Source organism: Leopardus geoffroyi, chromosome B4 (assembly GCF_018350155.1).
Source record: "Leopardus geoffroyi isolate Oge1 chromosome B4, O.geoffroyi_Oge1_pat1.0, whole genome shotgun sequence".
In the NCBI taxonomy this organism is placed as follows: Eukaryota; Metazoa; Chordata; class Mammalia; order Carnivora; family Felidae; genus Leopardus; species Leopardus geoffroyi.
Window position 1 is genome coordinate 134,170,280 of NC_059341.1, and position 15,790 is coordinate 134,186,069.

Consider the following 15,790-nt stretch of genomic DNA (forward strand, 5'->3'; position numbering starts at 1 on the left):
GTTCAAGCCCCACATTAGGCTCCGCGATGATAGTGCCCCCCTCTCTCTCTGCCCCTCATGGGATTCTCTTTCTCTCTCTCCCTCTCTCTCTGCCCCTCGATAACTTGCACTCTCTCTTTCTCTCAAAAATAAACACATTAAAAAAAAAAAGAATAAAAGTCTCTTAGTCCTAATAAAGCCACTTTTGGTATATTTTCCCAAAATTAAAAAGTTGAATGACTTTAATAACTGCTTCACTGACCCTTAACTAATTGTTTTTTTTTTTAAATAGATGGTTTCTAATTCTCTGCTTTTAGCAGAATTGAAAACATACTTAACCAAATTGTCTGGGGATAATGACTTATCTAAAGTTGTTGTAGCATCCATGTATTGAGCTGAGGGAAGGGAATATCCCCTCCACAGGAATTCAAAGAAGTAAGTGATGTTGTAACAAGACTCCTTCTTTCTCATCTAATTACTTACATAAGATTTTTTGGTGCTTTTTGTCTGTAGGAATTTTTTAGCTAGGAAGAGCATGAATGCAGTCTCATACCTACTCATTCATAGGTATCTGAACCAATTGAGAAATAAAGTCCCTTGTCTTATTAGAAAATGTACTTCCGGGGCGCCTGGGTGGCGCAGTCGGTTAAGCGTCCGACTTCAGCCAGGTCACGATCTTGCGGTCCGTGAGTTCGAGCCCCGCGTCAGGCTCTGGGCTGATGGCTCAGAGCCTGGAGCCTGTTTCTGATTCTGTGTCTCCCTCTCTCTCTGCCCCTCCCCCGTTCAGGCTCTGTCTCTCTCTGTCCCAAAAATAAATAAACGTTGAAAAAAAAAAAAAAAAGAAAATGTACTTCCAATAAAATTTAACTTTTCATGTTTAAAATTTATCAAAATTTGGGGGTGCCTGGCTGGCTCAGTCGGTAGATCATCATCTCAGAGTTATACATTCAAGCTCTATGTTGGGTGTAGGGATCACTTACAAATAAAAAAATCTCGGAGTACCTGGGTGGCTCAGTCGGTTAAGCATCTGGTTTTGGCTCAGGTCATGATCTCAAGTTCATGAGTTCGAGCCCTACCTCAGGCTCCTCACTAACAGTAAAGAGCATGCTTTGGATCCTTTGTCTCCCTCTTTCTCTGCCATTCCCCTGCTCACATGCTCTCTCTCTCTCACTCTCTCACTCTCTCTCTCAAAAATAAATAAACATTTAAAAAGAGAATGTGTTAAACGGACAACTCTGGGTACATTCTTGTATAGTTTATTTTTATTTTAATTATTATAAAAGCACTAGTTTGTTTTCTAATCTATAATAAAAGAAGTAGCAGAAACGAACTAATACAGACAAAGAGCGTGAAGGAGTGATTGGGTAAGGACAAGTTACCTTGAGAGAATTTCCTCAAGGAGGTGACACTGAGCCATGTGGTAATGATGAATATAGACCAGGAATTAGAGTACGTGGCAAAGAAAGCAATTCTGGCAAAGACAGATAAGGTAGGCCAAGGGTTGGATTTGTAGGAATGATAAGATAGCCGAAAGGGATGATGTACCGGGGAGATGAGTCCCTTGGGAGAGCAAGGGGCATGTCTTATTTCTGTTAATGCCTTTGCTCCTACCAAAGCCTGGCACAAATGAGGCTTTCTGTAAGCGTGCATGGAACTGAATTAAAAGACGGTTTGATTTGAGTTCGGGCTCTGTTGGTGAGCTGGAGAATTACAGGGAGGCAACTTGGTGGACTGAGGAAGTTTGGTTTTGATGAAATAGCAAGTACAAAAAGTCTGGGCTTACAAATAGCTTAGAGGGGGTGCCTGGGTGGCTCAGTCGGTCGAGCTTCCGACTTCGGCTCAGGTCATGATCTCGCGGTGAGTTCGAGCCCCGCGTCGGGCTCTGTGCTGACAGCTCGGAGCCTGGAACCTGCTTCGGATTCTGTGTCTCCCTCTCTCTCTGCTCCTCCCCCGCTGGTGCTCGTTCTCTCTCTCTCTCTCTCTCTCTCTCTCTCTCTCTCTCTCTCCCTCTCTCCCTCTCTTTCTCTCTCTCTCAAAAATAAACATTTTTTTAAAATTTAAAAAAACAAATAGCTTAGAGGTTACAAGTCATGCCAGTTACTACAGGACATGGAAGACAGACACAGAATTACGTACAACCTTACATTGACTCTTCCTCTCCTGGTTTTGGGGTTGGAGAATGAACTTCTCAAGGCAGTTTTAGCTTCTGTTCTCTTCACACCCCTCTGTGTGTTTGCTTACCAAACTTTGTGATTCAGTTGTCATGCTGCCATGTTTTCGCGGTGTTTGATCCCCAAGGTTCTAATGAGGAAGATGCCCACTTTACTTGAGGTTCAGATGGAACTGCTCAAACTATCCCCTCTTCCTAAGGTGGAGAACTCCTACTAATTTTCTACACTTTGTGCGTCACAAAAGAACTCTAAGCAGCTGAAATTAACGTTATTCACTGTGAGCTCTAAAGAAATTTCAGAGCAACTTTAAAGAAAAGTAATATGGAGGGGCGCCTGGGTGGCTCGGTCGGTTAAGCATCCGACTTCAGCTCAGGTCATGATCTCACAGTCCATGAGTTCGAGCCCCGCGTTGGGCTCTGTGCTGACCACTCAGAGCCTGGAGCCTGTTTCGGATTCTGTGTCTCCCTCTCTCTCTGCCCCTCCCCTGTTCATGCTCTGTCTCTCTCTGTCTCAAAAATAAATAAACATTAAAATTAAAAAAAAAAAAAAAAAAGAAAGGAAAGTAATACGGAAGGAATAGTTCTTTATCTTCTTATTAATCCTCATGTCCTTCTTTCTGATCTTCACCAGAATCCTGGGTTACTCTCAAAAGCTCTTCCTCCATGATTAGAACCAAGCTTTTGCTTAGCCTGGAATCCAAGCACCCTGGGCTGGTTTCCTCTGTCGAAGGTAGAGTGTTACTTGCCCAAGGAACGGCCCGCTTAGCCATTGAAGCTTCTGTCAGAAAAAACCCTTGTTCCTCCAGTCTCATTTCATCCTAGCTACGCAGGAAAAAAAGAAAATACCATACACTCTTCTTTTAAAAAAACATTTAATTTGGAATATTTCCGGCTTCTTCCGGAACTTCTGCTCCCTGCCCGCACCCTCCACGTAATCACACGGACTAGTAAAGTCGCTTACAAGCAATGGGAATGAACAGTGTTCTTTATATTAATAGCAACGCTTTGTACATAGGACAAGGTGCTCGGAATTATTTGAGCTTGATTCACTCTGCCTTTTTAAAACTGTCTCTGACAACTCAGAGAAGCATAGGGGGAAAACGTGACCTGGGCCCTCATGGGGTTTGGATGAGTGGAACTTCAGAGCCATTGAGGCACCATCAGGTGGTTGCAGAGTCAAGTGGGTACAGCACGGAGTCTGGCCTGGCCAGAATGACACATCTTCTTGACTAAGAGTAGATGAGCTTTTGACTCCTGCGGTCACCCGAGCATTTTACACAGGATGGCTCTCCACACTCCTGTGGTCCATCCTCATTTTTACTATGGTTACCCATCGTTCTTCCCCTCCTCTGTTTCGTTTATTTCGGTGTTATTTTATTTTCATGTGAAATACGTTCTGACCCACAGTGGATGGTGGGACCCGTGAGACCTCATCAGCAACCCTCTCATGCTGGACCTCAGCTGTCCAGCCCTGTGCAGCGGGAAGACGTTACCCACCCACACTCCCACCAGAAGCCTGACACCGGAGGCTTTCGTGGAGCTCGTGGCAAAGTAAACTCTGAACCTGTCACTGCCAGTTTGAGCTGTGGAGGCTTCATCACTGCATAAAGATTTCTTTCAAATTGATCTCTTAGATTCTGCCTTGGCCTCCATGTACGCCATTCTTACACAGCCAGTTCTTTTTCTAAAATACAAACTTAGTTATCTCTTTCTCTCACTTGTTAAAAACCTTCTTTATTTCTTGGAGAAATATTTCTTCTTTATGTCTTGGAGAAAAAAGTCCCCAAATCCTTGGCCTAATACATAAAGACCCTACACAATACAACTCCTCGTTTCTCTCCCATCTCCTGCCACCCTGCCTCACTTCCTCTACTGAGCATCCGAGTGACACTGAACTCGTCATCATTCCCTGATGTCACCTGATTGTCTTCGATCAAAGCTTTGTACTTAGTATCCTTGGCTTCTATACCTGCCATAGGCCCTAAATCAAATGTCCCTCCTGCAAAGCCTTTCCTCCCCCAGACAGCCTCACCACACCTCGTGACTATTGTTATACCATATTAGTTTGTTGTGTGGAGATTGCTGTTTGAGTTGACGAATCTGCCTGGTGCAAGTGTTAGCTAAATGAGTAAAGACACAGGTGCACTGAGATGGCCTTAATTAGATGGCATTCATATACATTTTCATACCTTAACAAAGAGTTTTTGTTTTTGTTTTTATTTTTGTTTTTGTTTTGGTAAGCAAGAGCCATGACGAACATTTTGAATCAAAATCTTTTTCTTTTTTTTAATGAGAGAGAGAGAGAGAGTGGGGGAAGGGCAGAGAGAGATGAGAAGACGCAGAATCCAAAGCAGGTTCCGTGCTATCAGTGCAAAGCCTGATGTGGGGCTTGAAGCTACAAACTCTGAGATCATGACCTGAGACAAGTTGAATGCTCAACCGACTGAGCCACCCAGATACCCCAAAATCTGTTTCTCAGTGAAGAAACTTCTTGTGAATTAGTCTTTAAATGACAAAGGAAGCTATTCATGGGTTCTACCTCAGATCTTTTGATTACTGATGCTAGAAATTTATAGAAAGATGTAAAATGTGATTCTCTGTTTTAGGCTTCAGCTCTGGCGGCATGGACTATGGCATGGTTGGTGGGAAGGAGGCTGGAACAGAGTCTCGCTTTAAACAGTGGACCTCCATGATGGAGGGACTGCCCTCTGTAGCCACACAGGAAGCCAATATGCACAAAAATGGTAAGAGTGAGCAAAGCTTTATGAGTTGGAAGTGTTCAGCCCTTAGCAGGCCTTGTAATATATCCTTACAAATTATTTTAAAGCTGAAATCTTTAGCTTTTTGTCTCTTGATTTTTTTTTTTCCCCCAAATCCTGTGATCACCTGTGAGAGGAAGATTGGGGCTGCGTGTATTTCAAATTATGAAAAACTTACAATGCTAGTTGTAATTAAGGGATGCAAAATTTCCCACCTGTAACGAGATTAAGAGTAGTAGCAGTGAACTTGAGTACCCATTAGGATAAAACCCTAATATATTGGCTGAGAGAACAGAACCCATTTTTTTGAGGTTTAAGAAATCACAACAAATACATATCATGTTGATTATTTGAACCTTTAATCTCCAAAAGATGACCAGTAGAAGAGTACATGAAATTTGAACTTTCCCCAAAACTCTCTTGTTCTCTGTGAATTACGGCGTCCACAAGGCAGCAGCTAAGGGCATCATGGGCTTTGGTTGTGAATTGTGGGCCCTTTCACCTCCATCGTTCTCTGTAAACACTTCTCCATTTCCCTGTAACACAAATAAAAGGTCTTAGAACCTTCCTTCGGCCTTTGTTTCATTCAGTGTTTATTTCATTTGACAGTAATTCACCTGGACTCACCTGTAGCCTTGAGAGGCAAGTATTAACAGGTGTTGGTCTGGTGTTGCTGCTGTTCCCTGGCAGGCCTCAGCCCCATCAGTCTGAAAACTTTCAGGGTTCCTTTGTAAACCACTATTTAATGGGTCTGCCCCAGAGGTGGTAAAGTGGCCCCATGGAGCTCTTCCCTGCTATCTCTAAGCATTATCATTTGATTTCATGCCATGAAATCAAGAATGATTTATTGAAACTATAAAATCTGTCTCTAGACTGAATAATTCAAACCCAGCATCTGCAGCTTTGGGGACTTACCCTGCTTCCTTAGGCTGATGATTCATCAGGTCCCTTTGTCCCCAAAGACATGATAGGTGCATGATAATAAATACAAGTGCCATATGAGAGGATATCTTGAAGCTAAAATATCCACCTGCCTTTTCAGAGCTTATAGATAATGTTTTCCCCATTTCCTTAGCAATCCCCAAGGTAATCGAGCTCTTCATTTTCTACTATTCACTGTAATGTGCCCTTGAGTCAGATTTCTGTCAGTGGCTCCAGAAAAGCAAATGACTTCTTTGCTGAGCTTGGAAGGTGGTTTTGATAATACTCCTGCCGGGCCAAACCAAGCAGATTATTTTAGTCAGTATTTATACAAATATGTTAATACATCATCCTGGAAATAATTTTATCTGTTTATAAACAGCATCCTAAGGGTAGATCAAGTGACATGGTGCAGCATGTGAAATTCATTTGAGAAATAAATAGGGTGGCCAAGAATTTTATTTAAAGTGAAGCTCATTTTTTGTTAGGTTAAGGGAATTTGAAGCTTTTAAGGTTTTTTTTCCTGCCTCATAGCATATAAGATGCATAAAAAGGGCACAGACAGAACTGCTGAAATGCTCTCAAGAAAGCAGTTACAAAGGATCGGCTGTTCTTAGTGTGTGGGGCCGTGGGTGTCCGAGCTGCAGAGTCCCCTGCTGACCTTGTGCTGGCAGAGACCCTGGGCGGGGGTTCCATCTCATTGCTTTGGAATTCAAAGCAAGCGCATATGCTTTTCTCTCCAGTGAACTCCCTGCATTTACACGGCTTCTTCTAGCTAACCTAGGTCTGACCAGCTCCAAAGAACTTGGGTGAACGGTGTCAGGACAAGTGTAGTGAAAACGCTTCTTACGCACTGCAGCTTGTGTAGTGTTTTTCCTATTTCTGATTCTTGAGTCATCAGTATAGAAACTGGGGATAATGGTATGATTTGTAGGTGGTCAGAGTTTCGTTAATTTCTTAAGCCCATGGAATTTTAAAACTGAAAGGAAAATTGAAGAATAAGTGTGCTTTAATGAGAACCCGAGAAGCTCAGAAAGGTGAAATGAACTGTTCCTAGCCATCCTACTTATGGATTATATACTGGCTCTCCAGGGCAACCTCTTGTTCCAGAACTTTTTTTTAAGTGCATAGTCAGAATACTGTTTTTGCTGGGTGTGAATCAATTTCCTCTCTCTCCTCAGGCGCTATAGTGGCCCCTGGTAAGACTCGAGGAGGGTCACCATACAACCAGTTTGATATCATCCCGAGTGACACACTGGGTGGCCATACGGGTCCTGCTGGTGATAGCTGGTTACCTGCCAAATCTCCACCAACAAATAAAATCGGAAGTAAATCCAGCAATGCCAGTTGGCCTCCAGGTATTGTCCAGGAAATGTTTTTTCTGTGTATCGTTTATCTTCAGTTCTTAATTTCAGGCTCTGAACAGATTGCTTTTGCCAGTTACTCAGGCACTTACTTTATTTTTTCATTCAGTAATTATTGTCTGATAAAAGGAAGGTATGTGCTATGTTGTGGGAAGATAGTAAATTCACATTAGATGAGGTCTCTGCTCCATAGAGTTCAGTCAGGGAGATAAGGTGTGGACACTGGTCACCTGTAACGCAAGTAACTGTGCTAAATATTGTACAGATATAGATAAGCTGAAAGAAGTCAGAGGAGTGGAATCTGGGATCAAAGAAGGTGATGCTGGAGCTAGACTTGGGATTCATCCATGCACAGGATGCCTCATAACATGGGTTCTTCTGAAATGTCCATTTAATTGACCCGTTTATTCATTAAGCAAGTATTTATCATCAGTTAGGTTCCAGATATGCAGTAGTGATACAATGAGACTATTTTGTTACTTTTTCCCCTTTGTTTTTATCTTAATTTAAGTAATCTGTTTTCATTGTAGAAAAAATTTTAATTTAGTAAATCAAAAATTAAAAATTGGTATATGTCTATCTGAACCTCTTTCTGTACTGGAATATTTGTGGTATGAATATGTGCAGTTCCATTCCACCAAAGAAGGCTCATATAATGCATATTGTTTGTATATTCTATATATTGCTCTCCATCATGATTGGGAAAACAAAAGTTTGTTAATCCCATCCAACAACTTTAAATATGATTTAAATTAACCAATAAAAAAAAATTATAGGAGTGCCTGGGTGGCTCAGTCGGTTAAGCATCCGACTTCGGCTCAGGTCATGATCTTGCAGTTTGTGGGTTCGAGCCCCACGTCGGGCTCTGTGCTGACAGCTCAGAACCTGGAGCCTGCTTTGGATTCTGTGTCTCCCTCTTTCTTTCCCCTCCCCTGCTCATGCTTGGTCAGTCTCTCTCTCTCTCTCTCTCTCAAAAATAAATAAACATTAAAAATATTAATAAAAATAATTATAAATACTTATACATATTCTGGGCTTTCTCACTATAAGCCAAATTATTCCTGCTCTTTCTCCCTGGATGTTCCACGAAGTCATGGTCATTTATAGTGTATTTTCTTTTGTTCATCTGAGCCAATTTCCGGTGAGATAAATGGGAGAAGTCACTTACTTCCAACGCAGATTTTCTCCCGGTTTGTGTCCTAGATACCTGGACAGTTCTCATCAGCACCAGGTTACTTACTCCCGGTTTCACTGCTCTCGGGCCGAACTGCCCTGGAAGTAGGAAGAGAAGTGACCAGGCTAGGCACTAATGAGCTCTGGCTCACAGCCCCAGAGACACCGAGAAGGTCGACAAGCTTGGTAACACAGAAGCTGCTAGCACAGTACATGTTGGGGTTGAGAGTGTGATTTTTAATTTTACGATAAATGTTTGCAATAAAATACATTCAGTATTCTTTCACAGATCTATTTCTTGTATCAAAAACTAACTTGATTTTAACATTTTTTTTGAACATCCTCCTACCTCTAATATTGGTTCTCCTTGTTTCAGAATTCCAACCAGGAGTGCCATGGAAAGGTATCCAAAACATTGACCCTGAATCTGACCCCTATGTCACCCCAGGAAGTGTGCTGGGGGGTACAGCCACATCTCCCATTGTAGATACTGACCACCAACTTCTGCGGGATAACACCACAGGTAAATGAGCTAGGTATCCTCGGTGTTCATTCAAAACCCGGCATTTCATATTTGTCAATCTGTGGCTTCAATGGCACCTGCTAATCTGTAATTTAACCAAAAAACATAAAAATATGTAGCTTTTCAGTTTGTTTGTTTAAGATATATTTTAATCTTCCATGGAAGGGTAAATAAAATACCTAAGGTTGCACTGGTTATACTGACATCTGTCTCAAGATTTCCATCTTGTTCCTCCTGTGTCCCCAAAAGGGTCTAATTCTTCCCTCAACACCTCGCTGCCTTCACCTGGTGCCTGGCCCTACAGTGCCTCTGACAACTCCTTTACCAACGTTCATAGCACTTCAGGTACAAGTATGACCTGTTCGTTTCCCTTTGGCTTGCACTTTTCCATCAGGTTCCCTTTTACAAAAGAAATGGGCATTTATTTATTACGGAATACAATGAAAGTTGAATAGCGAGGGCAGCATAAATGGAAGCACACCTCTTGTACTGGCCATGTTCTCAAGGAGCTTCCGGTCACACAGAGACAGGATGAGACATGTAGCTTTAGGACAAGGCAGATGGTGACATCATTGCAAGGAGCTTGTGAGCATTGAGAGGACAGGGGTCAGATCTTTGTGCCACAAGCGTTTTTCTTTAACCAGTTTGCCAAAGGATTCATGGGCCATGAGGAGAACCAGGGACGTTTACCAAGTTGTTCCTAAGGCAACCAGTTCTAGTTTGCTTTCCTTAAAAAAAAAAAAAAAAAAAAAAATTCCTTCCACTTATAGACAAAGGCTACAGGCAGATGGCCAAAGGCAAAATAAAAAAGAGGCCCTTAATTAATTCTACCAACATTTGTTGAGTTCCTTATATATATTTTTTTTTTCTAAGACAATAGGGAATGAAAACTTAATGGATATAGTAAAACCATCTGACTTTTATATCTTAATGGATATAATAAAGCATCCGACTCTTGGTTTCCTCTCAGTTCATGATCTCACAGTTTGTGGGATCGAGCCCCGTGTCTGGCTCTGTGCTGACAGCGTGGAGCCTGCTTGGGATTCTCTCTTCGCCCCCCTTACCCTGTTCGCACATGCCCTCTCACTCTCTCAAAACAACAATAACAACGACGACGACGACGACAACAAAGAGCTGATGTAATTTGCCTCAGGTCTGAGTGCATATGTAAAGGAGCCAACTCAAACATCCGTGTTTCTAACCACTACCCTACATTATTCTTTTGGGGGCTTTTTTCTTTACATGTAAAAACTGATTTTTTCACTCAACTCTTTTATTCCAGTAACTGCCCATATCTCCGGTTGAATCGGATAAAAATCTTTTGTCTACAGTTGGACGTTCATCTGAGAGATGACCCAAGAGTCACCCCAGACTTGTCTAAACTGAATGTACATCTCTGCCCCTCCCCTACATTGTCTTTCCTCCTTAACTAAGTTTTTGTGTTTGTTTTAATGATGCTTCCAGCATCAGTGGATCACAAAGTCTCCTGATTTTTCTCACTTGCTGCCTGAGTCCAAGTGGTGAGGGTGTCTCCCAGGGAGTGTATTCTGCAGCCATATCTCCTATCCATTCTCCATCCTACTTGCTGTCACCCAGGCTGAGACCCAGGTTTAAATACTACGTACCAAATCTAGTGCAAGAACTCCTGGTAGCATCCTCATCGGCCTTCACCCTACCTTTCTGGCCTTCTGTACCTCTCTGGCCCTGTGAAATGGTGTTCACCCAAAACTGAAGAAAAATACATTTGGTACAGATAGAGTTTAAAGGGGATATTCGTCTATATTCTCCTGTCTCTCTGAGCCCGTCCATTTTTTTGTTTGTTTTTAAATGTTTATTTTTTAGAGTGAGATTAAGAGCACAAGCAGGGAAGGGGCAGAGAGTAAGAGAAGGAGGGAGAGAGAGAATCCCAAGCAGGATCCGTGCTGTCAGCAGAAAGTCTGTTACAGGGCTCAGTCCCACAAACCATGAGATCATGACCTGAGCCGAAATCAAAAGCTGGACACTTAACCAACTAAGCCACCCAAGCACTCCAGGCCCATCCGTTCGTAAAATCCTTCCAGACCTGTCTTTGCCATGCCTTTGATGATGACATAACAGTGTTTTCTCCTCTGTGTATTGAACATATGTGATGATACCTCCAGCTACCAATTCTGTTATTCACCTGTTCTGTCTTCTCATGTGAATTTGAAGTTCTTAAGAATAACTTTATATTACCCACAGCACTGATTTAAAATATAATAAGCCCTTAGCAAATATTTGTTGATTTTTTTTTTTTTTTTTTTTCAAAATCTGTTTGAATATTGGGACACCTGGCTGGCTCAGACAGTAGAACATGTGACTCTTGATCTCAGGGTTGTAAGTTGAAGCATCATGTTTGGTGTAGACATTACTTAAAAATAAAAAAATTTTTAATAAAATCTGTTTGAATATTGATAGCTTAATCACAATCAAGAAAATTAGAAGTTTCTAATGTATTTCCCATTCAGCCAGTGAGTATTTATAGAATAGTTTTGCTAAGGTTCACATTCCACTATATCTTTACGTAAGACTAATGGTTTTAAGAAAACTTCCCTTGAATGAATCTTCCCTTTCAGGCTTGTTTGGCTAAGAAAGTAGTAGAGAATTAGTTATCATTAAATCTTCAGTTCATGTGTTGTTGATTCAGAGTAATAGTCATTGAAAATTTTATATTTAGTATTATTTTGTATTGCTAGTCTCAAGATGTGTTCTTACTATTTTTAGAATACTATTTATATGTATACACAAAATTTATGTAGATTCACAAAAGTGATCTATTTAACCTTACTCTTCCTTAATTTTGTCTTCTTTATAGCAAAGTTCCCTGATTACAAATCAACATGGTCCCCAGATCCCATAGGACACAACCCCACTCATCTCTCCAACAAGATGTGGAAAAACCATATTTCCTCAAGGAACACTACACCGCTGCCCCGCCCACCTCCTGGTCTGACCAACCCCAAACCATCATCTCCCTGGAGCAGCACAGCACCCCGATCGGTCAGGGGTTGGGGGACACAGGACTCACGGCTTGCCTCAGGTGACAAGGACTCGCCTAAAGGAGCATCATTGTTCAAACACAAGGGGCTTATGTTAACACCAAAAAAGACATGAAGTCTTCACAAGAGAGGAAATCACGGTTGTCTGGTAGAGGAAAGAGATCTCTGGAGTGGAAGGTTGCAGTTCGGTCTAGGGCAGAGGTAGCCAAGAACTCGCAAGGGACAGATGAAGTAAAAACGACACACAGCAGCGTGAGAACATTAGGAGGGAAATGTGGCCTTACAAATGAGGTGTGAGAGTGCACAGGGTTACAAGGTCTAGGGGAAGAGAAACTGACCATTAAGTGACAGGATGAATGCGGTTAGAGGGACGTGTAAAATAGAAGACCGTTTATAAAAGGGGAGAAGACACACGGGGCCTATGTGGAAACGTTTTCTCACTCATGGATTTCTGAATTTTTTTACTGCTCTTCCTAATTTTTTCTTCTGGTTACTTACAGCCTCTACTTGGAGTGATGGTGGTTCAGTTCGTCCCAGTTACTGGCTGGTTCTTCACAATCTCACTCCACAGGTAACCATGCTTCCTTGTGATTTTCGAGACGGGATTTGATTGTGTTAAGAAAGGGAAACTCAGGTGTGAAATGTTGCCAGATAATAACAAAGCTCATTAATTTCCTGCTTGCTACTCAGAGGTCCAGCATGCAGGGGTGGGCCTCCCCACCCGAGGCTCGAAGCCTACTCCTGAGTGGGGATTGTTGGCCCAACAAGGCTTGGGGCTCAATATCAAACATTTTTATGCTTCATAAATAATTAACCATCCATCTCTGCAGTAGAAGAAATCTGTCAATTTCATAGCTTAAATGCCACATGGGTGCTTTCAATTTTCCATCTGTTACTCTCTTCTTTGTAGATGGCATTACTAATTTGCTCTCTTCAGAACATGCCCTCTGGGTTGTTTTTACAGTGATGGGTTTCATTTGCCCCAAAGCCACTCTGTCACCTTGTTTGCTTGATAACTGACATACTTGCGGCAGTATTATGTTGAACACGCAAATGAGATTAAGTGAACCCATTGAAACTGAGCCTGTGACCTTCATTTGGACTTGACAGCACAACCTTTACAGCACCTTGTTAAAAGGAGTCAATTATGCCTCCCTCCCTTTGACACATAGAACGAATTGTCTAGCATTTAATTCATAACTGGATTCATGCGCACTTTAGTAAGCTAGCTAGCATTTTCTAGAGTGTTCCCATGGGATAGTAATAGGTCTCTGGCCTAATATGTTTGGAACATGTACTTGATTAAACAAAATTAAGCGGGTTTCTTCACTGTGAGACTTATTAGACTCTTTAATATGCTAACATGTATGATCCTCTGTGGAGAAATGCAGCTTCTCCTAAATTTACCTGCCCAGTGAACCTGTTTGTGGAACCTGTTTGTGGGGAGTGAGTCCAGGGTTTGTATTTAGGGCACATGTTGAGAAAGGCAGTTTCAGAAATACAGTTAACATGAAGAAGAGTCTGGGTTGGCTCTTAACTCAACTTAAAGCCCCAGGTGGGTTATTAGCTACAAGTCAACTGAAGTATGAAGATTTTATACGACCATACTCAAATCTGTATATGCCTCATTAGAACATGACAACATTCTAAAGTTGTCACACAGTGTGGTGGGTGTATGGTGAGGACGAGAGAGGCCATAAAGTCTACGCTGTGTTGAAAGGAACTTGGACAAGCTAGCCTGCTGTTCGCTTCTGTTTTATGCTATGAAAAATAGTAAGTTCATGTGTGTATATACATAATGTGAATCTAGGGGTTAACTGTGCTCATATAAGAAAGAACTGATGAATTTTAAAACTCAAGTATCGGGGCGCCTGGGTGGCGCAGTCGGTTGGGCGTCCGACTTCAGCCAGGTCACGATCTCGCGGTCCGGGAGTTCGAGCCCCGCGTCGGGCTCTGGGCTGATGGCTCAGAGCCTGGAGCCTGTTTCCGATTCTGTGTCTCCCTCTCTCTCTGCCCCTCCCCCGTTCATGCTGTGTCTCTCTCTGTCCCAAAAATAAATAAACGTTGAAAAAAATAAAACTCAAGTATCTAATAGACTAATCCCGATGGTAGCTTAGAAGACGGTTATAAGGGCAAATCTTTGGAACCTGGATAAGTGTACTTTTCATCACCTAAAATCTGTTTAGAGGGCATCTGTCCTGAAAGGTCACTTGTGGCCCACACGGACACGCTCAGAGAGTTGATTTCCATTTTCTGTAAAGAACTGTGGTGATGCTGCTGGTTTCCATCCTGCAGGGTTTCCATGGTGAAACCACACAATGTTTCCACTGCCACCGCCGGTAGCACAGTTTCTGAGGCTGTTCTGATAGTAATCTGTTTCCCTTCCAAAGAAATGAACTGAATGTTGGACTGAGCAGCCTGTCTAAACCTGGTTAAGATCTCAATACAAATACATTCATCAGAGTGAATAAGTGCATCTGTTCATCCGAGTCCGGAGTGAGAGAAACTGTCTGTAAACGGTGAACATCTTGAGAGTCTGGCCAACATGAGGCTGAGGGTGGCAGGGTTCACAGAGAAGCAGGCACAAAGGCTCGTCCTGAGATGGGCAGCGTGGGAGTCCAAGGACACCGGTGTCGTCTGTGAGCTAGGTCAGCCAGCAGCATTCTCATCAGGGTGTGGGGACGCCTGGGTGACTCAGTCGGTTAAGTGTCCGACTCCAGCTCAGGTCATGATCTCATGGTGTGTGGGTTCGAGTCCCACGTTGGACTCCGTGCTAACAGCATGGGGCCTGCTTGGGATTCTCCCTCTCTCCCTCTCTCCCTCTCTGCCCCTCTCCCACTCTCTGTCTCTCTCTGTCTCTCTCTCTCTCTCAAAATAAATAAATTTTTAAAAAAATTTAAAAACCACTAAACCGTCAAGGAGGTTAGCAGTGCTTTTCTTGTGTCCTCCTTTAGCTCTCTGTGAGATTATTAACCAGGGGAGTGGAGAATAGTTCAAATACGACGTTACTAATGAGGTCGAGAACTTGTCTTAAGTTCCTGTTCGGGCGCCATCCTGTTTCTGCTTTCTAAAGGCTCTCACAAGTCAACACGCATTCATGTGTTTACCTCTTAAAAACAGACTACAGGTCGAATCATAGGATTTGTCTTGAGCTGTGTTTTTGCAAACTTTTTTTTTGTAGTATGGGCACATTAGATCTCGGCCCGTGCTTTGAATTAACTTAAAATTTGCCTTTAAGACCTCTATTGAGTGCACTCTTTCCTGCTTTGAGTCCTTCCTTCCTTTGTCCAAGACTTACTTAGTGCCAATATCATTATTTACAAACCAGAAGCCCTTCTCCTCCTCATATACAAGAAAGGCCATTCGACTTCTGTTCACACCCTACCTCCAGTTTTTAACTCATGAATATCATTACTCCTTAGATTGATGGGTCAACGTTGAGAACCATCTGCATGCAGCATGGCCCACTGCTGACATTCCATCTGAACCTAACCCAGGGCACTGCCCTGATCCGATACAGCACCAAACAGGAGGCAGCCAAGGCCCAGACTGCACTGCACATGTGAGTACCCATCCTACGCTCACTGAGACAAACACGCACGAAGATGCACACGTGAGTATTCTGGCACCTGCTTAATAAAGCAAAGATCCACGAGAACATGCACAAAAACAGCATCCTGGCATAAGCAATTGCTTGGTACGGAGGGGACGGATCTTTTCTACCTCCCCAGGCGTGGATTGCCCTGTATATCTGTGTAGGCCCGTAATCAGAATTCCAAAAGTAAAGAATTTATGAAGTCATGAAGCAGTGAGTAAATTTTAATACCGTAAAACAAAGCCCCAGTGTTCAGGAAAACGTGAAACATTGTAGGTGCCGTCACTTT

At 42.5% G+C, this 15,790-nt stretch overlaps 1 protein-coding gene across 10 annotated transcripts in view; it reads left to right on the forward strand.

Annotated features, from left to right (window-relative positions):
- TNRC6B (trinucleotide repeat containing adaptor 6B) overlaps nucleotides 1-15,790 on the forward strand; it is a 260,344-nt gene that overhangs the window by 231,074 nt on the left and 13,480 nt on the right. For all 10 annotated transcript variants that reach the window (XM_045465916.1, XM_045465910.1, XM_045465911.1 and 7 more), the window contains 7 exons: nucleotides 4,756-4,893; nucleotides 7,011-7,187; nucleotides 8,743-8,889; nucleotides 9,139-9,234; nucleotides 11,723-11,947; nucleotides 12,407-12,477; nucleotides 15,329-15,468. In XM_045465916.1, the coding sequence (XP_045321872.1) occupies nucleotides 4,756-4,893; nucleotides 7,011-7,187; nucleotides 8,743-8,889; nucleotides 9,139-9,234; nucleotides 11,723-11,947; nucleotides 12,407-12,477; nucleotides 15,329-15,468 (994 nt within the window). The remainder of the gene's footprint in view (nucleotides 1-4,755; nucleotides 4,894-7,010; nucleotides 7,188-8,742; nucleotides 8,890-9,138; nucleotides 9,235-11,722; nucleotides 11,948-12,406; nucleotides 12,478-15,328; nucleotides 15,469-15,790) is intronic.